The sequence below is a fragment of the Leuresthes tenuis genome, unplaced genomic scaffold (assembly GCF_036924035.1).
Source record: "Leuresthes tenuis unplaced genomic scaffold, fLeuTen1.0.hap1 SCAF_7, whole genome shotgun sequence".
NCBI classification, from domain to species: domain Eukaryota; kingdom Metazoa; phylum Chordata; class Actinopteri; order Atheriniformes; family Atherinopsidae; genus Leuresthes; species Leuresthes tenuis.
In genome coordinates this window covers 6,673,000-6,700,359 of record NW_027325361.1, presented here as the reverse complement: position 1 = coordinate 6,700,359, position 27,360 = coordinate 6,673,000, and the positions used below count along the sequence as shown (strand labels likewise).

Below are 27,360 nucleotides of genomic sequence, written 5' to 3'. Positions count from 1 at the left end.
TGAGTCATACAATCAAGAATAACGATGAGATTTCTGCTGAAGCTCAACATTTGTTCTTGCAGAATGCATAATTTTATTGATTTGCATTGTCTACAGCAAGCTAAAAATGGTATTGTTTTGTTTGTATATTACCATTCAGCCGGCAATCAGAAATGGCTGGCAGATGATGTGTGTGTTGAGTCTGCATTGTGTGGGACTGTTAAAGCTTTATTGGTGATGTATATGTGTAGAAGCTGTCATTTCTGTTCCTCAAGAACAAAATATGGGTTTAATTTTCTACAGCAGGGAGTCAAGCTGGATTTAATCCTCAGACTGCTAAGACACTGACAGTCCCAGCAGAATTAGTATATTATTTATTCATGCATGCAAGTGCAGACAAGATTACTTTATGTATTGAAGAGGACAAAGTACAAAAATGCTACATGTGTGAGATAATGTCCAACTAAGATGTGTTTTGAAGGCATGCTATACATATATTACTCTTCATCTGCCTCAATCTAAGGTCTAATTGTGTGTGTTTGTGTAGGTGAATGGTGTGGACCTGTCCAGTGCAACACACGAGCAGGCAGCTGCAGCTCTGAAGAACGCAGGACAGACCGTTACCATAGTAGCACAGTACCGACCAGAGGGTGAGTATTTGTCATGGCCCACTTGAACACAGGACACAGATGCAGGGAATTTTCAGAACAAGAGTGTTTATTCACTGTAAACAAGTCGAAGGATCTCCAGACAGAGCAAAACAAAGGGGCTGTGAAAATCCTTAAGCACTCGCCTCAATAACTATATTTGAGGATGGTGCAGCTATGAAAATGATCAAAACCAAAAACTCTCTCCACTCTAGCAGGAAAACAGAAAAGGCTATGAAAAGATAACAAATAAACTCTACACACTCTGCTATTGAGGCGGACCAAACAAAAGACGCTCTCTCGAAAACAGAGGTACTATGAAACGTTACAAGAAACAAAAACTCTCCTTCTAACGGAGGCTCTATGAAACATTAACCATAAATCAAAGACGCAACACTCCACTATCGGAGGTTCTATGAAACATTTAGCAAGAAATAAAAACCACTCCTTAATGGAGGAAACAAAACAGACTATGAAAAACTTACCAAGGCTAAACTATGGCTATGGAATAATTTACAAATCAAGATAGCTCTGAAGGAGGATCACTCAACTTCAGGCTCAAGGATTCAGGACTATGGATTTCTGTGGAACAAAGGCGCTAGAGTGAGGAACGTGATGAGTTACAACACACTGGCCCAAGACAAGGGAGACGCAAAATATTTGAACACATGAGGAGCCATGGGGAACAGTTGGAAACACTTTGGAATCAGGGAAGACAATCAGACTCTTGACACAAGAGGAAGGGCAAGGTACCTGAAACGAGAGGAGCAGTTAGTATTTTAAAATAAAATAGGAAATGACAAGACATGAATCAAAACCTAAAACGTGTCAGTATTGAAATAGTGCATAAGATATGATAATGAGCGAATTCCTCATGATATATTTGATAAATGTATTCATCGAGAAAACTTTTTTTTTTAAATGATTGTGTTGTCTTTGTCTTTTTATTTGGTACTTCTGTGGAGTTTTACTGAGTTTAAGTCCTCTATTTTGTGTGAAAACCCTAAAATGAAAAAAAATTATGCTGTCAGAAACTAAATGTAGATGTGGTCAGAATGTGTTTAAAATGCAGATAAAGCAACAGAATTGTCATTCAGTATAGTGATGTCCTAAAAGCATGTACCAGTGTTTGTCCTCTTCTATAATATAACATGTTGTCCAGCCTTTAAGATATTTACATATTATTGATTGGAACATAGTCATCACAATCAGTGCTTGACTAGACCTAATCCTGACCATACCGCTGAAACCAAGACTAAGCCTTCAGACAGATGTTTGAGGTTCCAGCCTAATGTTGTAACATTTAAATCTGTCCTCACAAAGATAGACTTTACACACTGACTCACAGGATGGTGCTGAACAAGCACCATCCTGGATCTTTGTACACTGGGAGTAAGAAGGTTGTAACTAAGGAAACCAGGTTATAAAAGCTGATTGGCTCGGTTAATGGGATGCTTTTGAGGTGGCCTAAACTTAGTTCCCACACACGCACACATACACACAAAGTAACACTGCATTCGCGGCACTAATCCCTGCTTCACTAAAGAAATGTTTCTTCTGGAAGAAGATGAGCGTGTAATGTGTCTGTGTGAGACTTTTTCCAGAAAAGCTGCTTGAAGATTTTATAGGTAAGACAAGTGATTAACACACGAGATCACGTGTCCTTAAAGAGTTTGTGTAAAAATGAAGTGGACCTCATAAGATATTTAAAGAAGTTTTATTTTTGAAGACATAAATAAATAAAAATCCTTCAATAATCCATCATTAGTATGCAGTGCAAAGTTTTTAAAATGCTAGAAAAGAAATAAGAAGTGTGTTGGAAAGATTAATTAAAAAAAGGTTACTTCCAGAAAAAGCAAATAGACCCACTTGTTTTCAGGTCTTATTTATTCAGGCCAATTCAAGGTTTTCTGCTAAATACTGAAGTGCTTAGACTCATCAAAAATCATTGTGTAAATACCCTTAGGTGTTGAAGAATTTATATAAAGTATGAATGGCTGGAAGCATATTGTTTCTTCACTTTGTATGTTATAGCCTTGATATGGAAAGGCTTTGAAGTCATAAAAAATCAGGTTCTCTCTGGCAAGGATATCGTGCATGCACTGCATTAGTGGAGAGTTTCAAAAAAGAGGGAGAAACTTTTAGCAATAAATATTGTATAAGAACTTAGTAGGAGTAGAACATTTGAGTCTGTACCAGAATATCTTGTATAAAATAATGCATAGTAATTGAGCTTTAGATGAGGGCTTAGTATGCAGGTCAAACTTATATTCGCCTAAGTCATATGTAAGAAGGCAAAATACATTAAGGAGCACTAGACACTGTCATAACGTAATAGTTTCTCATTAGCTAAAGTATGCAAATGTCTTGGAAGTACATTTAGGTACAACATGGACCAAATCCTTTCATTAAGCTAAAAGTTATGATGTATAGCTTATGAATTCTAAAAAGTTGTGCAAGCATGATTTATGGATTACTATTTCAAATTGCAGGAGACAAAGTTAGGTTCAAATCAAAATAGTTGATCAGTTTATTTTAAGGAACTAGTATTTAAATAGTTCCTATTAAGCATTGCAATCTGTTTTAAAGCACAGGTAATATAGCAGTATGGGAGTAATTTATTGTGTCGTAACTAATCTAAGAGATAAATAAAGCCTTTTATTGAAAAATAAGGTTCCTGCTACTCATCTTTGTGAGAATATTTGGTTGTTTGGACATGTGACTCATTAGATGTCTAATCTCGGAATTTTAATTAATCAAACAAAACCTTGTTTATATAGCACTTTCCAAATGAGAGCTGTTCAAAGTGCACAAACAATACACATTAAACAAAAAGAAAAAACAAGACAAACCAATGCAGACGTTAAGATATAGCACAGATAAGGCTTGTAATAAAAAATGAAGATAAAAGTCATGTAATAAAAAATTAATCCAGTCTGCTGAAGATAAATGCATGAACCAATTTTCTAAATCACACTGACAAACTAGTCCTTTGATTCTTGAAATATTCTTGAGAAGATTGTAAATAAATGTGGCTGTTGAAATTTAGGTCTGAGTCAAAGCTGACACCCAGGTTTCAGAGAGATCTTAAAAAGGGTTATAATCTCCAGGCGATATAGTAATGTAAATGTGTGTGTCGTCTGCATAATTATGGTAATTTGTTTTGCTCTCTTTCATAATCTGTGCAACTGGGAGCACGTAGGTGTCAAAAAGATAAAGTGGAAACAAGTGTATGGATGTTATTTAAGCCTTCTGACTAGTAGTAGTGTATTACACATGTATAATCTGAAATATGACCCAGGGGTCTTTTCAATACACTGCTGTCTCTCTGCAGGGAAGTACAGAGAGGACTGGGGTTATGTAGGGTGCACACAGTAAAAATGTAATGATGCTGATATCTGATGTTCGTCCTGAAGTTTATTGCACCCCGACACTGCTTTTGAATAACAGCAGGACCACCAGGGAATTTGATCTGGATTTCCAGAATCTGTTGTTGGGTGTTAAGTAGGATCAGCACCACGGACAGCGCCGTAAGCCCTTAAAATGTTCTGAAGGAATACTCCAGCAAAAACATATCAAAGCTTCTCAGAATGTAGGGCTCAAAGGTGGATTTTAAAATTCTGCATCTTGTTCACTTATAGAAGTCAAACCCTTGTAATTTGTTTGACTCACGGCAGTTACAAGAAAGTCAAAATTAAGAAGATCAAAATGTCTATTTGAGGCTCTCAGTCCCATTCTCTGTCATTGATTCAAATGTTGACTGTGTCCTACCCACAAATTAAACCTAGTATTAAAGGATTAGAATAAAAGTATAAAAGTATTAAAGTAAAAAAAATAGTATTGAAATAATAAAACAGCCTGTCAGCATACATGTAGCTCACAAAAATGCAACATGAAATTACATAATCTCTAATTATCTTTAAAATTGAATCAAACCAAACTTTTAAGCCTTGTTTTATTTAATAAATCTACCGATTCTGTCAGTAATATGTTTTTGGCTATTCGAATAACTATTCAAAAACCAAGGTGACTCTGAGTCTTTTGAGTTGGCTTGGTTTGGTTTGGTTCAGCTCTTCTTTGGCATTATTTAATGTTGTGTTGGGATGCTTGCTGAGACCTCACTCATTAGGTATCATAGAAGGACTGCCCTTCACCTTAATTTTTATAGTCTTTGCTTTCCAAAAATAATCCATTAGCCCATAATGATTTTATATCTGAGTCGTGACTCTCCCACAGACTTTGTTAGTGACTGTTGAATGAACTGTGTATCAAACCTTCTGTCCATGCTGTGCTTTGGTCAGCACTATGCATGTGTGTACGCATCTGAGGTCCATGTTTGTCCCGTTCCTGCGGCGATAACATGCGGCGCTCCCTCTGTTTCACACAAACACTTCCTGCCAATAAGAGAGCAACTCATAACAACCACCACCAGGATAGGAAAACTGTCTGTGTGTGCAGGTCTCCTCCTGTTATTTATATTAGATATGGTGTCCACAGCAGCCAAATGCAGCACAGAACTGAAAGGCTATGTGTGTATGTATGTGTGTGTGTGTGTGTGTGTCTGAGAGAAAAAAAGTACAATAGTTGAATTCAGCTGATACAGCATCTGTTTGTTAGTACTGCAGATGGATTGTGTGTAAAATAGTTGTCATGTTACATTGGAAGTGCAAACATCCCCCGTAACATTTTAGGCAATTAATATGTACTTAACCAGGTCTGTCTATTGGAATAGATGACATCCCTAATAATTTAATTTTCACGTTCTTTTTAAGGAGTATGCAAAGCATGTCTTGTCCACTGTGCTGTGGCCATTTGAGGCATAATGGGTGCACAAAAGATTCTGATTCTGATTCTAGTGCTATTGCGCATTCAGCATATGTGGGCAATGGCTTTACAATAGAGCATCACATGGTCAATTAGATATGAGTGGATAAAATGGATCTTGTTCTCACAGTATAATAAGTCATTGTACAAATTTTAATTTCCTGAAAGAAGCTGAGTAACAACAAATGGAAATAAGAACCCACAAGCCACAGTTTTACAAACAGCAGAGATTAGTGTTTTTTTGTCTTCAGATGTTAGTGACAATAATAGATTTCAACCAAGGCGCACCAACTGCAATAATAAGAATTATATCTGGACAATGGACTGTCACTGTAAAGCACACATTATTATTATCCTTGTGTTAACTTCTTCTTAAGGCCAGATTTATGGTCCTTACAAAGTTGATCAGTTTTATAGAAAACACTGATCAGACAACACATCTGGTGTTCAGCCCTTTTCAGTACCTGGGTCCTATTGTTAATGAGAGAATGCACAGTATAAGTGCAATAGAAAATTTTTAGGGTTAATTATTTATTTTCTTTGTCTTATTTTACAATTGTGTTGTCTTTGTCTTTTTATTTGGTACTTCTGTGGAGTTTTACTGAGTTTAAGTCCTCTGTTTTGTGTGAAAACCCTATTTTAGATCCCATTAAGATACAATATCTCCTATTTAAAGGAGTCGTGGTCAAAAATGGCAGCATGAGATAAATAATAACAGTTTCACATTATAGGTTTAACATAAAGCAACTATCTAAAATGTTATTTTAATTATGAAATGATGCAGGATAGTATTAATTTGGGTGTTAATGGGGGATAAAGAAATTAGTTAAATCAAAAAGTTCTCAGTTCCAAATTATGTAAAACAGCAGCAAGTTTACATTGGGTCATTTCTTAAAATACCCCTGAAAGTATGTAAAGAAGGAAGTGTCTGTAAGTTGATGATATTTTGAAGCTCATTCTGTAGATAATAATAATAAGCATCATAGAAGAAAGCAGTTTTACCCAACTCTGAATGCACCCGTGGAACATGCTCGGTGTTGAAAGCTCGGTGAACTCTGTCAATCTTTTATTTCCTTCTCATTGTTGTGTTTGTAAGATTGATAATAACTTTTAATGCTATTGGTTCTGAAATCGGATATCTGTCAATACATCTTTTTTTTTTTTTTTTGCTCTTTTTCTGTACCCTTTACATGGCAGAGATTAGGAGTAACACATGAAGTCGTCCTTTCTAACATCGCTGTTTGGCTATTTTCTTGTATTCATAGATCAGCTTTATCTAACACATTGGCCAAATATTTAATATTATATTTGTGATTATAATTTTGGTCTAATAGAACTCCTGTTATGTAAAATCCCGAACCTATTATTATATTGGGCATGATAACTATTTTAATCATGATTATCGTTCAAAATACAACAATACTTTAACATGCTAAAGTTTCCCACGAGTAATAAAACTGTTGCAGCTGAGTCTGGCGCTGTCAGTGCAAGTTAATTAACAGAGTTATATTTATGTCTGTTACAATTTCACAAAATCACATGATCACAATTATTTAAGCTGACCACATTTGTTATGTGCAATTGCTATAATTGTCTCTATTCACTTTCATAAGAACAAGTTAAAGAAACAAACAGAAATGTCAGATATCTGTTATGATTTCCGAGTTTTTTTTCGTCACTAGAGGTTGAACAGTTGCTTTTTTTTTTTACTTTTTCACCTGAGTGGTCCAAGTTACAGTAAAATAAGTGAAATGTGAAACTGAAAAAAATTAAATCCAGCTTCTACATCAGCAGCATGGACAGCTGTTTGGATTTATCAGCACATATCATAGCAAGGTTTATAATACCCAAGGCTATTTACACTATGTTCAACAAACTTCAATCAGATAACGATCAGTGTGTCCGGCAGAAACGACAAATGTATTCAATATATCAATCTCTTTTTCTCTTGCCTCCAGTCTCTCACAGTTCTCTGTAGAGTTGCAACTTTTTTCAAGCACTTATAAGAGGAAAAGCCCCCAAACAGCCCTTGGTGTATAAATTAACATTTGCTGTAAGTTTCCTTTGTGATTGCAGGGTTTATTTGCAGGATAATGGAACCCTGAGTTTACACCTAGTTCCTGACAGTTCTGTGTCTTTTGCTTTAAAGCCAAGGCAAGTTACCTGACAGGTGAGATGTTTAAAGTTGCAGTGTGTTATGTCAGCAGTTTTATTCTAAAGTTAGCTAGTATTAGTCACCATGAGCCACTTTCAGTAACAGTCTGAACAGACCAGAAGCTTATAATGTTATAGTCATAAGAGAATTCAGTTTATGAAAAAAAGATCATTTTACAATCACAAGAAGGTGTCATCTTAAGATGACAAAGCTTTTATACACAGTGCAAAATGAAATCCATATAAATACATTTATATTTAAGAATATAGCATGCTTAGATTCTAGCTAGTTGGAATACATTCAAGCTAATTTCCTATATTCACTATAATTATTTACATAACAGAGAATTCTGCATCGCTGCATAATTTCCCAGCTCTAAAGTGTCCAATGCAGCTGTTGTTTGTGCTGATCATAAGAACATCTGAGTGCTCATTAATAATGACTAAATGTTGCAGTAGTGACCTTTGAGCATGATGTTCTCCTGTGCCTTCAAGTTTCCTGATGTGGGTCTATAATTCCTGCTGGTTCACAGCAGTATTAGTCACTGGGATTACACACAACTGTCACATGCACACACCTCTTTCATGCGCACAAACACACTTCTACACAACACACACAGAGGCGGTGTCTGTCAGCAGTATTACTGAGGTGATGCAGAGAGGATTATCTTCACTTCTGTTAGCCTGCTTATTAAACTTTCTGTGTGTTTGTGTGTGTTTTGTACATCAGTTATTATGCAGCAGATTAATAGCAACTTCATTGCTGGGCTTTCACACAAAAAGTTGTTAGAGCATCATTTGCTGCATACTTTCATTGACGTCCCTTCCTTTCTTTTCCTGCCTGGTTCTGGCTTCTGTCTTCGTGTGTCTTCTTCCTCTCCTCCTGTCAGCTCCTGCCCTCCCTAGTGTTTGTGGTTTCTGTGGTAATGGTCTGACTCACCACCCACAAAAAGTGATCTGGGGGATTTCAGGCGTCGGTGGTAACAGTAAGCTCACTGATTTGAGATTTGCAGTGTGTCGCCTCATCCCAGTGGCACTCAACTGCCTGAGGTGAACCACAATTTACAGTTTTGACATTACTACTTGAATTCAGCAAATTAATTTGAGATATTTATTTTATTGAAAAGTGTCCCCTTCTCTCCTTACATCCCTCCTGCAACCTGATAATCAATTCCAGTATAGATTACTATACTGTACTGTTTAAATTATAGATGAGCCTCAGCCAGCACTGCTATTTATAGAGCAAGAAACTCATAGTGCATCGAGTGTTTTATATTTGTAAAAGAGACTTACGAAGTGAAAGATCTTTTACTTAAAACGGGTTTTTGTTTTTACAAATGTATCAGGTAGTTTCATAAAAGCGTTCTAATAACTTCTCACAAGCAAAGTTCTCTTACAGTTAGGCTTTACATTCACACACCTGTTTATATATCTATTCACCCATTGAACAAATGATGACTCTAAAATGTAGGTATGAGAGTTTATGTATCCAGTCAAAAAATAATTTTTTGCACAAGTTAGTTAAAAAGCTTTCAGTCAGGAAAAATCTGAAAATTAAAATATTTTGTGGAATTTTGTTGTAGACAATGTTAGTTTTACATTGAAAGAGTCCTTATTTGTTAAATGATGAAAAGACACGGTCTTACTTTTTACTATTGCTCCTCTTCCATTGTGTGTTTGTGTACAACAAAGCAAGAAACGTGTTATTATGGTCTGAGATTGTCTCTGATTCTTTGTTCATCTGGATGGCGAAAAGTTGTGCATGAATGATTTACTTCGCTCCTCTCACCAACCATCTGTCAGGTGACAGATCTGATGACAAATCATAGAAAGTTGTCAGAAGAGAGGAGTCCTCTTGGACGACAGGTGAAATGTCTCCAAGACCAAAAAAGAAGCTCAGCTGCTTTCTGTTTATGATATTTTAATTATAATTACCTGGATATCTGGGGATCTGTGGATACTTTGCTACAAAGTGTTTCTACTGATAAAAAAAGAAGTGCATTTTAAATCAAACATTAACATAAAATATCTAATAGAACATGAAAGCATGTTTGATTCATACTCCTTCATGCAGCACTGAAAAAGGGGGAACATCATCTATAGATAGTCATCTACTCATAGAGACATACAGAGGACATAGACACACTGGTTATTAAGTTTTAACTTTTTCTGTGTGTTTTCAAAATGTCCCACAGTTAAGTAGGCTATCATAAGTAAACATCGTGTAAACAGGTAACAGAGTAGAGAAAATTAGGTTCTTAATGGAAAATATCAGTGCAATGCACACACTAAAGGTGAGCCAATAATCTCAAGTGGTTTTCTCTTGGTTCGCACTGAAGCTGCACATAATGCAGAAAAGGCCAGCTGCTCAGTGGAAAAACAATGCTCCTCTAGGGAGGGAAGGAGAGGAGAGGAGAGGAGAGGAGAGGAGAGGAGAGGAGAGGAGAGGAGAGGAGAGGAGAGGAGAGGAGAGGAGAGGAGAGGAGAGGAGAGGAGAGGAGAGGAGAGGAGAGGAGAGGAGAGGAGAGGAGAGGAGAGGAGAGGAGAGGAGAGGAGAGGAGAGGAGAGGAGAGGAGAGGAGAGGAGAGGGGAGTATAGGAGAGGAGACTGGAGGACAGGAGAGGGGAGAAGAGGAGACGAGAGGACAGTGGAGGTGGGGTGGGGGTGGAAAGGAGGGAGGGGAGCGGAGCAGGGATATGAGCACCAGGGCTATTTGTCTCTGTCTTCACCCCTTCCCCCCTACTCTTTTTTCCTGGTCTCCTCCTCACTTTTCTCTTCTCCATCACTCTCTCCCTCTGGTATGTTGTGTTTTCTTTGTCCTTCTCTGCGTTTCTCTCTTGCTCTTAATCTGATAAGGCTGCATTGAGTTGATGTGTGATGACAGAGACCGTTAAATGCTGATCATATGAAACTTCATATGTGGTGATGATGTGTGTTATCACAGGGAGTTTCATGTCTGTTGAAAACTGAGCTAGTCTCTGCTGGAGATGGAGAGAAATAGAAGCAGATGAAGACACAGGCAAACATAAATCATGCACACTAGAAAAAGTTCTTATGAAGGTAAATGATAATGTCTTTATTTTGCTGCTTCTATATAAAGTGAATACAACACCCATTTAGAAAATATGAATCAAGCTGTTACTTAAGCTTTCCAAAGATCAATTTTAAAAATGCTTGGTCAAGCTCAGCTCTGTGTAGGTGTGTGTTTGTGTGTGTGTGTGTGTGTGTGTGTGTGTGTGTGTGTGTGTGTGTGTGTGTGTGGTGTGTTGAGCAATTCCCAAGGCCAAAGTAGGGCAGGAGAGCCTGGCATCAACTCAGCTTCCTGCATGAGCGACCTGAGGGAACACTGTGTGTGTCTATTTGTGAGTGTGTGTCTCCGCCCTACAGCAAGCTGCTGTCAAAAGAGGGGGAGGAGCAAAATGAACACACCAGCGAACAAGAGATAGAGAAAGAGAGGAGTGTAGTAGAGAGAGGGAGTTAGCATCTGTTGTTTCTCTGGCAGCTTAGCAGAACTGGACTGATTTCACACACGCACGTTTGTGGGTTGTTTTCTTTTTTTTTTTCTCTCTCTCTGTGCCACACATAAACTCCATACTTACACACACTTGTTTCCACACACACACAATCGCATATCTCCACTCTGGCTCTTTCACATGCTGAATCTAACGTGGAGCTGGCATTAGATCGTCTCCAGCATCTCTACTTTTTCCCTCATTCACTCTGAGAATCGAACCTCACTCTCACACATCAAGACACTGATACGAAAGCCACTGTGCCGGCATCACATCGTGGACGTTGAGGCTGCCTGCCTGCCAGCAGTGTGTGAGTACAGCTGAGAGGGAGCTGAAGTAATTTACATGTTAACATCTTGTCTCTGGTAATATTCCATTTTCTGAAAACATTGCGCAACTTAGGATTTTTTTGGGAATGATTGAAAAGCAAGTAACATAGAAAACATAGAAACAATAGTGATTAGATATCAAGCTTTGGTTGATCACAAGATTTTTAAGGCTAAAAATAATGCAAAGATTAAACAGATTTCTTAAACAGAAATGATTTTTGCTGTATCCATGTCAGCAAAGGCGTTGTCTCTCAGGACTAATCAGCTCTGACATCTCAGCTGTTCTCTAGATCAAAAAGAAAAGCAACTTAGTGCTCAACAGTTTCTCTGCTTTTGTTTCCATTGTTTGATACATGTAAGTTCTTATGTCAGTGGATCATAAATGCTGTTACTGCACTACACCGAAGGTAAATCACATTTAGCCATTCATGTCTCCTGTCATCCTATTTCCATTTCACTCATTCTGTCTTTTTCTAAGCCTCCTTCTCCATTTTTTCCTTTTCCTTTCTTGCTCTATGTAATATAACGCTATATTGAGATGATATGTCCTGACAGACAGTTTGATGCTGATGATGTGAAAGTTCATATCTGGTGATCCAGGTCCATGTTGCAGCAACATGATATATTTTAATCCATCAGTTTGTGATGGATTATAGGTATTTTTGGTCCAAAATAGAATATGCCAAAATGCCGTATTAACGGTTTAAGGAATAAAGAAGTAATAATGTTTCAGCACAAGGTCACTTGTTTTGTAATAAATGTATAGCTGAGAAGTAATTATATTACAGATCATGTTACACTTACTTCAGAGGTGAATTCAGCTTGTTCAGCACATTTCAATCGTTTTATCATAGTGTCAAATTAAAGTGTGTTTCATGGGAAATCAGCTGAGATCTTGGTGTTCTCTGTCCATTAGAAATTCAAGGAAGGGTGAATAGAAATAAGGGGAAAGAGGAAAATTCAAGAGTTACTGCAGGTGTGTGTGTTGGTGTGTGGTGTGTGTGTGTGCATGAGTATATGAGTGCATGACAGTGTGTACCTCGAGTGTGATTGAATTACTCAGGGTTAATTAGATTCTGTAGTCCACAGTAATGGCTCAACCACACATGCGCAGGGACATCCTTCAGAGGTTTTTTTTCAGGCTTTTTGCCAGCAGTGTTTTCATCCGTGGGTTTGTTCGGAGGTTTCTGGGAAGCTGTGTGGTGTTGAGCAGAGTCAGTAAGGATTTATTACACATATCTGCTCTTAGTTATGCTACCCTGGATACAGATATTATGGATACAGTTTAATGCACAGAAACCACAACGTGCTGGTTAAATGTATATATTCTTCCTTATCTGCTGATACTAAGCCGCTATCATAAAATCAATGATTGCACTTAAGCTAAAAACATTTTGTAATTAGTCTTTTCACTTTAAGCATTTCCATCATCATTTTTATTTTGGGGGTGGCTGTAGCTCAGGAAAAAGAGCAGTCACTCACTAATCAGAAGGTCAGAGGTTCAACTCCAGCTTCCCCAGGTCACTTGGTCAAAGTGTCCTTGGACAAGACACTGAACACCACGTCGCCTACTGATGAATGTGTGTGAATGTGGTAGGAAGCACATAGCTGTATAGACTAAGACATGCTGTATGAGTGTGAGAGTGAATGTGGCATGTAGTGCTTTGAGTGGTCAGCTAGACTACTAGTCCATTTAAACATTTATACTTAAAGACGCATAATGGCATTTTTATAACCACAAGAAAATACATGGGTCAGAGATTCGGGTGTTTTAGCTGCAATAAGCAAGAGGATCCTAAAGCACTGGGCAGCTGTGCTGAGTGTATGAGCAAATCATTGCACTTTGCACTGATTGGCCAACCAGATACTCTAAGCTTACCACTTGTTATTCAAGGGAGACAAATCTACAGTTGTTTCTGGTGATGAAATTGAAAGTACTGTTTGAAAATTCACTGTTGTAGCTGTGAATATGCACAGATTTAAGAAGCAAAAGTGCTTGTTGTGTAATTATGTATCTTTTGAGATCTCCAAGGGTAAAATGTGAAACACATCAGGACATTTTTGGGAAATCACCTTTCGATAAAGTTGTTTTTACTTTGTGTGCTTTCATCTGTAACATTTCAGCCACAGAGCCAATAAAAGCTTAATGAATTTTTTTTTAAATGCTGCAATCGTGGTGCTGCATCACTCCGCTGCTGAGCCACTTGAACGTCACTGTGTTAATCCATGGTGCATGTTTAATGGAACTTTTCAGCTCAGAATCACATATTTTCTAACTTCAGTACAACATAAAAAAAAAGTCAGATCTCACAAACATGAATGGCTTCTCTCCATGACAGCACTCATCTTAGTCACATAAGTTTAGTATGTCACTAAAATCACATCAGATTTTTTAAGTTGTTTGATCATTTAGTTTCATGACAGATTTAACAAATTGTTGGCAGGCCATCTGAGGAAGGATAGGAAGATGAAGGGAAGGAGGGAAGGCATGGTTAACACCAAGGACAATCATGCCCTTGTTCCAGACTGCCTGCTGAAAAGAATCTGAGAGATTTACCCTGAGATTCAAATAGGTCTAATGTTTGGCCCACTGAAAGCAGTCTTGTCCAACCAGACAAACAATTAGATGATCAGTGTTAAGTGACTATGACTAAGGGTGGCAATGTCCTTCTCTTGCATAGAAATTTAGTTATTTTGGAAGTATTATTATTATTATTATAATTTTAGATCATGTCATGTCAAAAGACAATGAACATAGCATGTTTTTATCAGAATAATCCTTTTCAAAGTAAGTGTTTATAAATAATTTATATCCAGCATAAACCGTGAGTTCTGATGATACAAGTCTGATATGTTGTCAAGAGCTGGTAGTGATTGTTTGTGCATGATTCATTGACTGTAGCTAAAGGTGAACAGAACCATAGGTTTGTGAACTGCCTTTTGACGCCTTGACTTTGACATTCGGTCATAACCATCTTGGTCTTTTTGGAGACAGAAGTGAACATATTTGGACAAGAGGGTAGAAATGGAGGGTGATACTTGAAAGCTGATTGAATAACAACTTGTTCATTTTAGAATTTTAGAACATTTTAGAATCAGAATTATCTTTATTGCCTAGTAGTTTTCTACAAGGGAAGATATGAAGGAAAAGTACAGATAAATGTCACAGATAAATACAAAACAGTAAGTATTATAAAGTATTAGTAATATAAATTTGGAATAGAAGTCACCACTGAGTAGACACAATTAATAAACAATATGCACTTAAGAGATGAAAATGCAGTTGACATTGCAGATATAGCCAGGATGTCTAAATAGTTTAGTGTTAGGCTACAGTTTAAAAAGTGATCAACAGCAAAGAAGTTTACACATGTGCACTATGGTTAGGGGTTATAGCTTTTGAAAAGGACAAACAGCTCTGTGATCAGAAGGGATTAATCTAGCTAAGAAGACCATAGTAACTCACAGAAAAAATATTGTACTTATATTGTAAAATATTACATATATATATATATATATTGTAAGTATTTCCTGAGAGAAGTTGATATTTTTAAATTTAAGCAGTGAATTTGAAGCAGTGGCCATCAGCGGTATTTTGTTGTTGTTTTTTTTGTTAAAATCTATGGCATGTTTTTTTACTGAGATGGATCTGATCAGGAGTTGATATTCAGAATATGTCCGTGGAGGATCTGTTGATGTCTCAGGGTGTATATATTCATGAGCTTTTGTAGAAGTATGTATTAAAGCTTTAATTTTTGTAGCTAGTTAATCCTTTATGAACACAGACATTAAACTTGTTGTAAATTTGTACTTGTTGCACTACATTAATTTGTTGTAAACATGACTATCACTAAGAATAAACCTCCATCATCATTAAGGCTGTTTTTTTTTCATGCTCTTCTCTTCTCTTTCATCTACTGAGCAAAGGTGATTGAAGTGTAAAAAGTGCTGCTTCTAATGTGGAACAGCAGGTAGATTTTAAAAATAGCCTAAACCAGATCTTACATGAATAACTAATGATTTCACCTCTGGATTATTTTTAAAGGAATATGTAACAGAAAAAGTGTCTGCTGGGTCTAACAATGTTTCTTCACTTTGTGTGTCTCCTTGTGTAGAGTACAGTCGTTTTGAGGCAAAGATCCATGACCTGAGGGAACAGATGATGACCAGCAGTGTCAGCTCCAGCTCCACATCGCTTCGTTCCACTCAGAAACGCACACTTTACGTCAGGTAAAACACACACGCACACATACACACCCACACAGTCAACAGAGGAGACAGATTTTCCAGTGTATTGCAAGGTGTATTGCAAGGTGTATTGGAAGGTTTATTGGGAGACCTTATCTCAGCTGTCTTATTCACATTTTGTGTGTGTGAGAAGCTGAACGAGTGGTTATCACATAAAATTGCAATGATATTATGTGGATCATATTGTCTCACATAAATGCATCCATCACCTGTCAACTCTCAGTGTCCTTCTGTCCTTGTGGCATTCTTATCCTTGTTCTGGTTGTTCAGTCTTCTCTGAATTACCACGTCTATCCCTTGTATCCATCTGTGGAGCCCAGAAGAAGTTTGAAACCCCAAACCAACCACACTTTTAATGTTCTCTCTTAATTTGAAATATTTATTGCACACTTGATCATTCGGTCCACAGTGGTCACACCGGAGCTCTTTGAAGATCCATCTGGTAGAAAATACCGATATTACATTAGGCTTAAGGAAGATATACAAAGTTGATTAAAAGTTTTTATTTAAATTTTTTAAATTAAAATATGATATCAACCTGTCGCAACATATTAAAATAAAAGAGGACACATTCACTCTTTCTGAATATATGCAGTGTAGCAACCTCATCGCAAACAAGAACAGAGGTACATTGTTTTGAACAGCCACAAATTTAGTATCTTTATTTTGATATTGTGTAAAATACAAACACAAAACCCATATTTTGCCTGTATAGATCATAGCATCCATCAAAAGTATTGCCACTCAGCTGCCATCTTGGTTAACAGCCCTTGGCAAACAAGACAGAAGATAATCAAAGTAACTTCAGGTTTAACAGAATTTTCATGGTTTCACCATGACAAATTGTACTGGAGACCTGTTCCAGAGCTTGAGAAGAATTCAATACGTACAAAAGCATCTCCTCAAGGCTAGTCTTTTCTCTTAGACAATAAATTGAACAAATGAATGAATAAAAATAGACATTGGCGTGTGGATAGTGAGAATCTATTTCTGTTCCCTTCTCTCTAAATAGTTTGAAACAACAATATTCCACAGGAGGAAAACGTTGATCTAAAACACATAACATCACTTTTTAAAAAATATCTTCACCATGAAAGATTTCCATGTCATTTTCTCATCCTCCTGCATTTTCTTACACACACATTTCCAGGTAGGTCCACTTAGGAGCTTGAATTGTTTCTATATTCTATATTATATATCCAAGATTCCAATGGTCAAGGGCTGCTGAGACATCAGAACTGCATGCATAAAATCACCAGTCAACTCAAATTAAGTTTGGTAGCTGTTCCACAGAAGAAAGTTTAAAACTTAACTGTTAAGCAAGCATCACCAAAAAAATCCATGAAATAAGATAAAGTAATGAATCAGCAAAATGTGCATAGATGGCCCCCAAAAAGTCAAGTGTCAGATAACATAAACCATTTGAAATCAATAGATAATAGAACTTAACTTCTCGTAGTAGTTTTGACTGTTTTGCAGCTGTGACCTGCGGACTGAAACTGCAACTTAGAGTAATGGATTCAGTTGGGTTGAATACAGGTAAAACAGAACATGTCAGACATGAACAGCAAAAAACTTGGGCTTCACTGTTTTTCATGTTTGTTAAGCCAGTATAGAAAAGGAAAAGGCTAAATCAGCTGGGAGCTACTGTCATCTTGATAAAGACAGAACAGGTCAGAGCCTGTACAGGGAACTAGACGCCAAAGGTCCCAGCATCTGGAAACTGTAAACCCATTTTCCAAGGCTCATCCTACTACACTGATACCTGACTGACTAAAATGGAGTTTTTGTGAGATTAAGTTTTAAGAAATGCTTAATTAGTTGAGCTCTAAGGGTTAATCTGATTTTCTTGCTAATTTGTGAGATAAAAAGGACACAGATAAACCCCCCAGTTTGATTCTGCTTTCACTGGTTAACTTAAACCGGGTGAAAACTACAGTATCCAGGTGCATGAAATCTCTGTTCATGGCCAGAAATGAACCGTTCTCCTTAAGTGACTGGCGCTTGCTCACTCATGGGGAACAGCTGAAGATCAACTTGGTGGCAGTAAAAGCGTCAGACTTTGGGCAATCAATATTTAGTGAATTTTTTTAAAAAATTAAAACAAATTGGAGGGGGTTATACTAAGTTATATTAAGTTATAAAACCCTGTCAAAGAATTATTGATAGATATTCTGATCATTCCAGTCTAATCATTTGTGAATTTCGCTGAGACTACAAACATGTCCATCTCTGTATGAATGAAATGGAAATTAATGAATGAATTTTAGACAAATACAACACATTAAGCTGTGTGAGGTCTGTACAGTTATACCTTTAAGGATGTTTTCATGTGTAACAGAACTAATGAAACCTTGTGTAAGGTAATCAGTTCCCACATTGACTCTTGATGACAAGTTTGACCAAAATCTGACCAGGATAATTTCAAGGTAATATAGAATAATGAAGTAATCCCAAAAACCCATATGATGAATCCCTGTCAGAGAAACAGTTCCTGTATGTATATATTATTGCCCCGAAATAACCAATCAGACTGAAAACGTTAAAAAGCAACTCTCAAACTGGCAGCTGATTGGTCAAGCTGTAGTTGTTGGTGTGTGGCAGATAGGGGGTGTCTGGTGCTCAGGGCTGCTGCTGTGTCCATGCATGTATATGTGTATGTGTGGAGCTTTTGTACAATACGCAACTGTATTATGTGCATGAGACAGGTTAACCTTTCCTCTCTCCTCAGTGGAAATGTCACTGACACAAAGTGACATACTGTATGTACTGTCTCTGTGTATGTACTGTGTCTATAATTGTCCTTTGTGTGAAAGGTGAAGGTGTGCATGTGTTTGTTCCCTGTTCCATTCTTTTCTCTATTGGCTCATTTTAAATTCCCACCATGATGGTCTATTTTAAACACACTGCATGGCTCAGTAGCTTGGCTTTGTAATTGCATATTTTACTGCAGGAAGATTCCCCTTAAGAGGAACAGATTCCTGCAAAGTATGTGTTATCAAGTACAATTTTTAGGCATACTTTTTATTTTTAATGCAGTGTACTTTATGTAATAGGACTGATTTTCTTTCAGAACTCTAGAAGAGTTCTCATTTCAAAAGAATTGATGCTCAGTCAGTTGTACCCTGCTGGTTTCATTATACTCTATAAGAATTATAACTAGATGTAATGCATCGATTCGCCAGTGCAGTTTGAGACATGTTTAAAGAGTTTATGTATTGTAGTTTTCTGAAAAGTGATATCTGCTGCTGTTCCTAATGCAGATATTGATTTTGAAGCATGTTTCAGGACATGAGCTTCTTGAAATAAAACTTTGTTTTTCAGATAGCCTAAGAGCTTTTTTTAATTGAATATAATCTATTTTTAAATTGAACAGTTTTTGGTTATTTCCTCTAAATCTATAGTCTAATTATAGAAGATACTATATGTTTGTATAGTCTCCAAATTAAAGCAAAGTTTGGGCTTTCTTAATAAATATCACACATATTCAGTAGCGTGAATGTAGATTTTTCCTCTTTGGAAAAACTGCTTTCTTTTTACAACGCCTTATTGGTTCAGTATGAACTTTAAATATAAGTAAATTAAGTTATTCATGATCTGACAGGTGAACAGCAACATGTAGCTCTGTTTATAAACCAGAGTGATATCAGACAAAATGAAAGCCATCAGACTAATTGAATGTGTTTTTGTAAAGGACAGGCGAAACAGTAATGTTCTATTACAGACTCCAAAATTAAGAAAAACTGTTTTAAGAGTGAGTTAAAGCATTAAAGTAAATTATTTGTATCCCTGCCTCTCTGTATTGTTAACACCATCTGAATGGAGATCTATTTCAGTTTTACTGCTCTGTATTACACAACACTAATATATTACCTCTGTCACCATGTGTTTTATCTTCTGGAATAAAGCACACATAAGCAGTAATACTACATGTGCTTTTAGTGTAAAGCAGAACCGCTCTGTCGTTTAGAGAGTAATCTGCTGGCTGAGCAAAAATCCCCTCTCCAGCACAATGTTTACAAAAGATTGTTTAAAATGTAATTGTATTTCTGTCAGAGACATATTATAGTAATTAATTGTGTTCTCTTAATGGAGTAATTCCTGTGAGATTCCCACTCTGGAATTAAAATGACTGTAATACTGAAACAGGTAATTGAATTATAGACACACTTACATCTGTAGCCTTAATAATTCTGCACACAATTCATCAGTGCTGGTGAGGAAATCATTTGTGGTGTGTGGAAATGTCACAGTGTATTTCTGTGTCTCAGTGTAGTAATAAATGTGTCCCCGCACTTGGATAATTGTATATCAGTGCTTTTCAAAGAGGAATTAAACTGTAAGATTAAAACTTAATTGACTGTAACACTGAGCGTTTGTAATTCATTTAGACTTGCATGTTCATGGCTTTGGCCTTGTTGACTTTAAACAAGGTCATGTGGGATGTGTGGTGCTCATTTTAGGGAATTACTATGTGAAATGGTGACAGTAAAAAGGAAAAAAATACTATATACATGCACATATCTGACAGCTTACGTTATGCATTGGACTGCTAATGCAAAGGAAACTCAGGCTTACAGCATATTTTCTAACCTTTTTCTTTCTATTATAGCTTACTATTTTAGAACATGTGATTTCTTATGATAAAACAAGGAGAATATCAGGGTAGTTTACAAGGAAGATATCTGGACAGTTTAACTTAGAATCAAGGATTTTCATTAATTGTTACCCCTAATTATTACCAAATTTTCCCATCAGGCAAGTACGAACCTGCACAACAAGCACTTAAACACCACATAATATTGCACTATGACACAGATTTCTTTCACCATAAATATCAATAAGAGCTATGAATGTTATTACAACCCCACTCAACCACTTTAAACTTTATTGAATAAAAATCCTATTCCTATGAGACTGCATCTGTATATTACAGTAATTCACAGGTTTCTATGTGTTTAGTCTAATGCAGTCTGTCACATTATCATCCAGCACCCAAATTTTTTCTTTTATGTTCATATCCTTCTTTTGAGTAACCCATGAGGTGGTGTGTTTCTCCTCTGTAGGCCTATCTGCGTACCTCTCTGTCTGATTCTCTCTCATTTCCTCCTTCTCTGTCTCCATTCTGTTTTATTGATGAAGGCAGTAGGGACTTTAGGGGATGCTGGTTATTTCAGCTCTAGTTACGTTGCGCTCACACACACACACACGCACACACATTGCTGGCCTACTTTTCCAGGTCTTTTCCCTCTGGACTGGTTTGAATCTGTGGTCACAGAGACATATCACTGTTCAAACACACACAAAACGTGCACTGCAACACACAAACAGACAGACAGACACACACACACACACAGATATGTACAACTGCCTGCTTGTACAGAGAGGCACGTAGACCCAGACAAGGTCATAAATGAATAGTGTAGGAAGCTGTCCTCATCTGTTTCGGCTCATTTACACATTTTTTTTTTTTATGAATTTGTTTAATTTTTTTACATTTTGTGTATTATCCGTGAATGTATTTCTTTTTTGATATCTTATAAATTGTGTCTTGTGTCATTTCTTACTATATTGCATTATTTAGTTGATTCATCATCACTGTAGCTACATGACTGACTAACCTATGTGTGCCCCCGCCAGCAGGAGAGAGCGTCACTGCTGTGCTGAAGTTGAGTTTTTGACCGCATGTGTGGTTTGCTTCTGTCTTCAGGGCGTTGTTCGACTATGACGGAAGTGCGGCAGATCTGACCACATCAAATCAGGCCTTGCCGTTTCATTTCGGGGACATCCTACACGTGAGCAGCGCTGGCGAAGAAGAGTGGTGGCCTGCCCGTCACCTTAGCCCCCCGCCCCCAAACTGCCCTGAAGTTGGGGTCATCCCCAGCCGCAGGAGGTCAGATTTCTCAGAGTTTCATATCGGAGTAGGGGATTAAGTATTCACCTTTATGTTTTTGATTAAAAATAAACTTGTACAACTTTAGGCAATCAAATCTATCTGTCCACGTGCTGACATGGCTTATACTCCTCTCACTACCACATACATCTGTCTGCTAATCATCTGAAAGTGATAGCATGATTTCTGCAGTTCAAAGAGCCATGTAAAAGTCTTGGCTACATATTGTTATCCTCCTGAGGACTCTGGGCCTAAGTTGGTTCTTATTAAAATAGTCGTTAACATGAATCCACATTAACATAATCTATTTCACATGAGTCGTTTAGCTTATGCTCCATAAATTCTTGTCCATTGTCTTTGGATTGTCTGTGGTGCTGTCTCCATCTGTGCCATTTTACTGTAAATTAGTTTTAATGAAAATAACATAAATGAAAAAGTAAGTAAAGAATGTATCAATCTCAGAAACACAGTTCTGGCCTTAAAATCAGCCCATTAAGGCTATGTGTTAACTCATGGTCAGGCTCGAATAAAATCCCAATTTCACAATAGTAGCATCATTTGACAAAATCACCATATAAGTCACCCAAGGGCAACATCTCCGAAGGGATTTCAGCTATACCTAAATTAACTTCTACAGAAAATGTTGAAGAGGGAGAATATCTTGAATGTTTCTTTTTGTTTTTACTTTTATTTTTTTACACAGTTCAGTGTCAGACATACATCAGTCAACAATGTGCATGTATACTGGGAAAAGTTGTGTGCAGCATACTAAGAACTGACTAAATACAGCTACAAATTCAGATCCTTGTTGCTGGTGTACTCTAAGACTATCAACTAATTTTCACATAAATTTCAGATTTTACATTGAAGTATCTTTTTTGTTTACTTATGAATGCAAGCATCATAATTATGTAGAGTCTGCTAAATGTAATCTTATGTTGGGGATATAGAAACATTGCTTCCTCTCAGCTCTCTTTCTCTTGTTGTTTTCCCCCGTGGAAGAGGTGTCAGACAGATGTTGTGAGGTTTCTGGGGTGTGAGTAGACTATTTAGTCATGTTGCCATCCGTGACTCAGAGGGAAGTGACATGGAGGGATGTGCATTGTGATGGAGTGGAAGAAATTCTACTGAAATTCTACTGTTGCGTGTGGTCATCAGCCAGAACGAAGTGACTAATCTAAATTTAAACTCAGGAAATGAACTCCATGTCTCCATAGCAGGAGCATGGCCCTGTTTTGCAACATGGAGTAATTCAACCTTGTCTCCGTCTTTCATTGATTTATATTTGTTTATGGCTACCACGGCCTATATGGATTAGTGGTCGCGAGCATGGTATTTGCTCTTTCCTGTCAAGTTACAAAATATCTGGATATATATCTGGTCTATAAAATTTCAGCCAGTTTAAAAAACGTGTAATTTCACTGTGTTTCTTAAAGTTATCCAAACTCAAAACTCTTAAAAAGTAAGTAATCAAAACAAGTAATTTTGTGTAATATTTTGGCTTAGTTCACATTTCTTTAGATCCTAAAAGATGTGACACGTCTGACACACGCTGTGAGGTTAAAATACAACCTCAATTCCCAAAAAGCTGGGACATGTACAAATGCAATTGATTACCATCATGTGTTGAAAGTAAGATATTTTACTGTTTCCTGAAAAATATAAGCTTATGCTGACTTGATGGCAGCAACATGTCTCACAGAAATTGGGACAGGGCAACAAAAATAAGTGGTCCTAATGCATGGGGGTGCATTAGTGCCTATAAAACTGGCAACTTGTGCACGGAAAAGCTATATACTATATACAACACTTGCTCCTTGTTTTTTTTCATGGAAGGCCTTACATTTTTCAGGAAGACTAAATATCATACTGCATTTATTCTAAGAGCAACTGCTTTGTAGTAAAATAGTTCTGGTGCTTTCACCAAATGAAAACATTTGAAATGCAAAATATGACAGAAACCTGTAGAGCTGCTAGAATTTTATATCAGATAAGAATGGGACAACTTTCCTCTCCTAAAGGTCCAGAAATGGATCTCCTCAGTTGCCACTTTCAGGCTGTTGTTAAAAAAGAAGGTGGTGCTACACAATGGTAAACAGCCCTGTCCCAACTTTTTTTTGGTGTTGCTGCCATCAAATTCAAGATGATTTAATATTCTAGTTGTAATATTTTATAAGTAGTTCAATGCCTCACTTTCAATATTTGGTGTTTTCTATGTTTCTGGTTGATGGAATTTTCAATTCATTGCATTCTGTTTTTATTTACATTTTACCCAACTTCCCAATACTTTTTGGAAGTGAGGTTGTAGCTCTAGAGTTTCAAGGTGCCAGATGTTTAAGATGTTTTGTGATAATGTTGAGTTCACAGTTCTGATCTCCTAGATTTGAGGATCATGTTTACATCCTGTCTCTGAATGTCGCTTCATTTCTTTTGTTTGTGTGACTCACAGAGCAGAGAAGAAGGAGAGGTCAAGGCTAAAGACAGTCAGAGTGACAAGGTCTCAGGAGAGATCGGTGAGTATGTGACCTGTTTTCTCAATAAAACACAATTTTCAGTCCACCGCCCCTTGAAATGAATGTTGCAGTGCATTTTATACATCATCAAAGAAATTAATCATAAAATCATATAAATCACACAAAAATCAGTTTTTTTTGTGGGATTTCTCTGTCTGTGCTAAACTACCTGCTGTGAGATGGGATATTAACAACCACTTCAACTGACTCTGCATCCTTATCATCAATTTAAGATGTTTGGTATGAAATGCCAGGAAATACCAATTAAAGCAAAAGGGAAAATAAATAAGTGTCCAAAACATTTGCCAGACATCCTCTGGTTTCTGCTTTTTAAATGTGAGGATTCCCAAATTCTTTTTGTGATGTTGTAGAGCTTGAGTTAACAAAAGGAGTCATGGTTGCTATCATAAGCAGTTAATCAACAATGATTTATTTAAATTAAGTCAATGGTTGCACCCAAACCTCTGTCTGCATGCTTCTGTGCCTAAACTTTACTTAAAAATCAATATAACTAAACTATAGTAGTTTAAGATACTAAACCCTGTTTAATCAATCAATTGATCATTTATTTTATTTATTTAGCATGATGGTTTGTAAAGAAATTATAGACTTTAAATTAGAAAACACTACATCGACCATATTTAAAGAATTATATAGGTATTGTGTACTCAGAGGTAATTTAAACTACTATTTATAGTAGATATGTAGCTGTATCATGGTGATTTCATTAGTTAGTATTTTCAATTCAATTATTTGCTTGAATATAAGATGCGGAGTGCATAAAGCTTTTCAGAGAGACTTTCTGATAAAGGTGAAAGAGAAATGTTGCTGATATTTAGTTGTTCCTCAACTGATGAATCAACTAATTGTTATTTTCTAATTATGGGGAATTAGCTTATTTACATTTGTGACCTTAAAAAAGTATCATGTTGGTAATCAGAGTTCAAATAATCAATGTCATGCACAGTCTTCAGTGTGCAGTTATTTGACTGATTGTTAATTTGTCAACACATCAATGAACCACAGAGATCCAATTTGACTTGTCAGTGACATCACTTATGTGAGATAATATGAGTGTGAGTAGGATAACTATTAATGAAAGACAAAGTGCAGTTTGTTACTTGTATATTTGAACTCTAGCAAGTTCCATTGTGAGTTTACAGGCATAATTTTAACTACATCTCACACAAAGTGATGATGAGGCTGACACATGAGTTTAACACAAGCTTTTGATATCACTGTGTTGTCAGCTTGCTCTCACTCTCCTGTTTTCTTCACACTGTGTGAATCAGCGACTCTGCGTGATGAAGAAATGATAATTAAAAATCATCAAAAACACACATACCCAGACACGCACTAACAAACACCATATATCCTTTGGTACATACTGAGACTACAATTAATCTTGCTCACTCACTGTGTGTATGTGAATGTATTTGTGTGTGTGCGTGTGCTTGTGTGAATGCAGCATGGTTTCTGCTGATAACTGACACACACAATGTTGTGATCCTCTTCAGAATGATAAATTAACACTCTCCTCTCTCTCACTGTCTCTCTGTAGGATCAGGATGATAAAGGTAGGTGTCCTCTTCATCACTGACACCTACTGGTCATTATATGTAATCTTGACTATTATTTCACAAATCTCACATTATCACAGGCTCCTATACAAACTTGGAACATTTAATGGCATGATAATTACTTTTAACTGATATCAGTTTAGAAAAATAAGAAAGTATTGATTAAGAAAAGCTCCTGTTCAGTTTGGCTTTTCTTCATCCAGTCACTCGGTTGACATATCAGTTTTCACTGAAAGTAATGGATGCTACAGATATTCATTTCATAAGATGTTGTAGATTAGTGATGGGTTTGAGTGTGATCCTTTGCTTTGCTTCCCTGACCCACAGAGTATAATGGTGTTTGTGCTGAAAGGTTACAGTTTTTTACTCTTAGTCTCTTTTGTAAGGTATGATTGTGGTACCTTTAGTTCCAGTTAAGTAAATAAATCCCAGTGTTACAGCATACAGTGATATTAAATCATATATGTGGCTTCAACTTTTTGGAAACAGTTTAGAGAAAGATTTTCTTGTTCAGCAGAGCAAAATCCTCATGTCCATCACGTATTAGATCAACAAGCACAGTACAAAATTGAACTTTATTTCTGCCACTTGAAGTCTTGCAACACCTTTAACTTTATGTTTTACACAATATGTTCTGTTCCACTAAAACTATTCAGTATGAGAGAATTATTGTATAACATCTACCGTGCTGATGGAGGGGTGCTGTCGATTCTGAAAAAAGACAGCCTGTCATGTTTAGTCACAGCTTTGGCTTGAGACTAAAAAATTCTAACAGAAAAACTGCACAACTATGTGGAGGAGTAGGAGGGAGTGGGCAATTAGTATAAAGAGAAGTCTAATAAATCTTTTATTACATCGGGAAATGTACAATACTAAAGTTCACTCTAACTGCTCCAGATGGGCTTCAGTGTCTTAGAAGATGTGTTTAGCTGTTGTCTTCTTGATGTTCATGTGTGCTTTTTTTCCATTTTTTGTTGGTATTTTTGGTTACAATGCCTTCAACTGAAAGCAAACAAAGAACATTGACAGATGGGATGATTTTATTTTTTCATTTCTATTAAGTGAAACTGTGTTCGTCTGAGACAGAAGGAATGTAAGTGTGTGTGTTTGTGAGTGTATGTGTGTGTTGCTGACTCTGACCTGTCTTGTCCTTCCAGAGCTGGTCATTTCTGGCACCAGCGATAGTGATAGTTCCTGTAAGTGTAGACCCTCATCTGTCTTTCCCCCTTTCTCCCTCCTGTTCCTCTTCTCTCTCGCTACTCGCTCTACTTCTTCTTTATTTTTTTTTTCAGTTTTGTTTAAAATCTGTGTGTGCTTGTGGGTGTTTCATACACACATGCACATGTGTTCTTGGGTGCTGTGATGGTTAGTCTTGGTTATGGTAGTCTTATGTGCATGCAGGTGTAAATTACTTATCTCTGCATTTCCAGAGCTTTGGAAGAAGTCTAATCCAAAAGTAGAAAAGGGTGTGGTGTCAGTAAAACAACCACTGGGCCTCTAATTATGTTATTTGTGTTTGTCTAAGCAGCTGGCCAGGAGGAGACCTTCCTCACATACCAACCCGTCATGCAGCAGGAAGGTCAGTGCCTGATTTGTAATTTAGTTTGATTTATTCAAGTAATTCCTGGGAGGTATAAACCCAGAATCCACACACCAGCATTTACAGTGGACTTCACTTTGC

At 36.9% G+C, this 27,360-nt stretch overlaps 2 protein-coding genes across 8 annotated transcripts in view; one reads left to right on the top strand and one right to left on the bottom strand.

Annotated features, from left to right (window-relative positions):
• Positions 1–27,360, bottom strand: part of cp (ceruloplasmin) — a 442,499-nt gene that overhangs the window by 216,674 nt on the left and 198,465 nt on the right. The window lies entirely within an intron of this gene.
• Positions 1–27,360, top strand: part of LOC140311610 (discs large homolog 1-like protein) — a 106,762-nt gene that overhangs the window by 72,960 nt on the left and 6,442 nt on the right. For 3 of the 7 annotated variants that reach the window (XM_072389016.1, XM_072389020.1, XM_072389021.1), the window contains 7 exons: positions 527–629; positions 15,561–15,675; positions 21,404–21,586; positions 24,036–24,099; positions 25,661–25,676; positions 26,837–26,875; positions 27,205–27,258. In XM_072389016.1, coding sequence (XP_072245117.1) covers positions 527–629; positions 15,561–15,675; positions 21,404–21,586; positions 24,036–24,099; positions 25,661–25,676; positions 26,837–26,875; positions 27,205–27,258 — 574 coding nt within the window. Of the gene's footprint in view, positions 1–526; positions 630–11,152; positions 11,427–15,560; positions 15,676–21,403; positions 21,587–24,035; positions 24,100–25,660; positions 25,677–26,836; positions 26,876–27,204; positions 27,259–27,360 lie in introns of those variants that run through there. The other 4 variants (XM_072389017.1, XM_072389022.1, XM_072389018.1 and 1 more) reach the window with 4 other exon arrangements.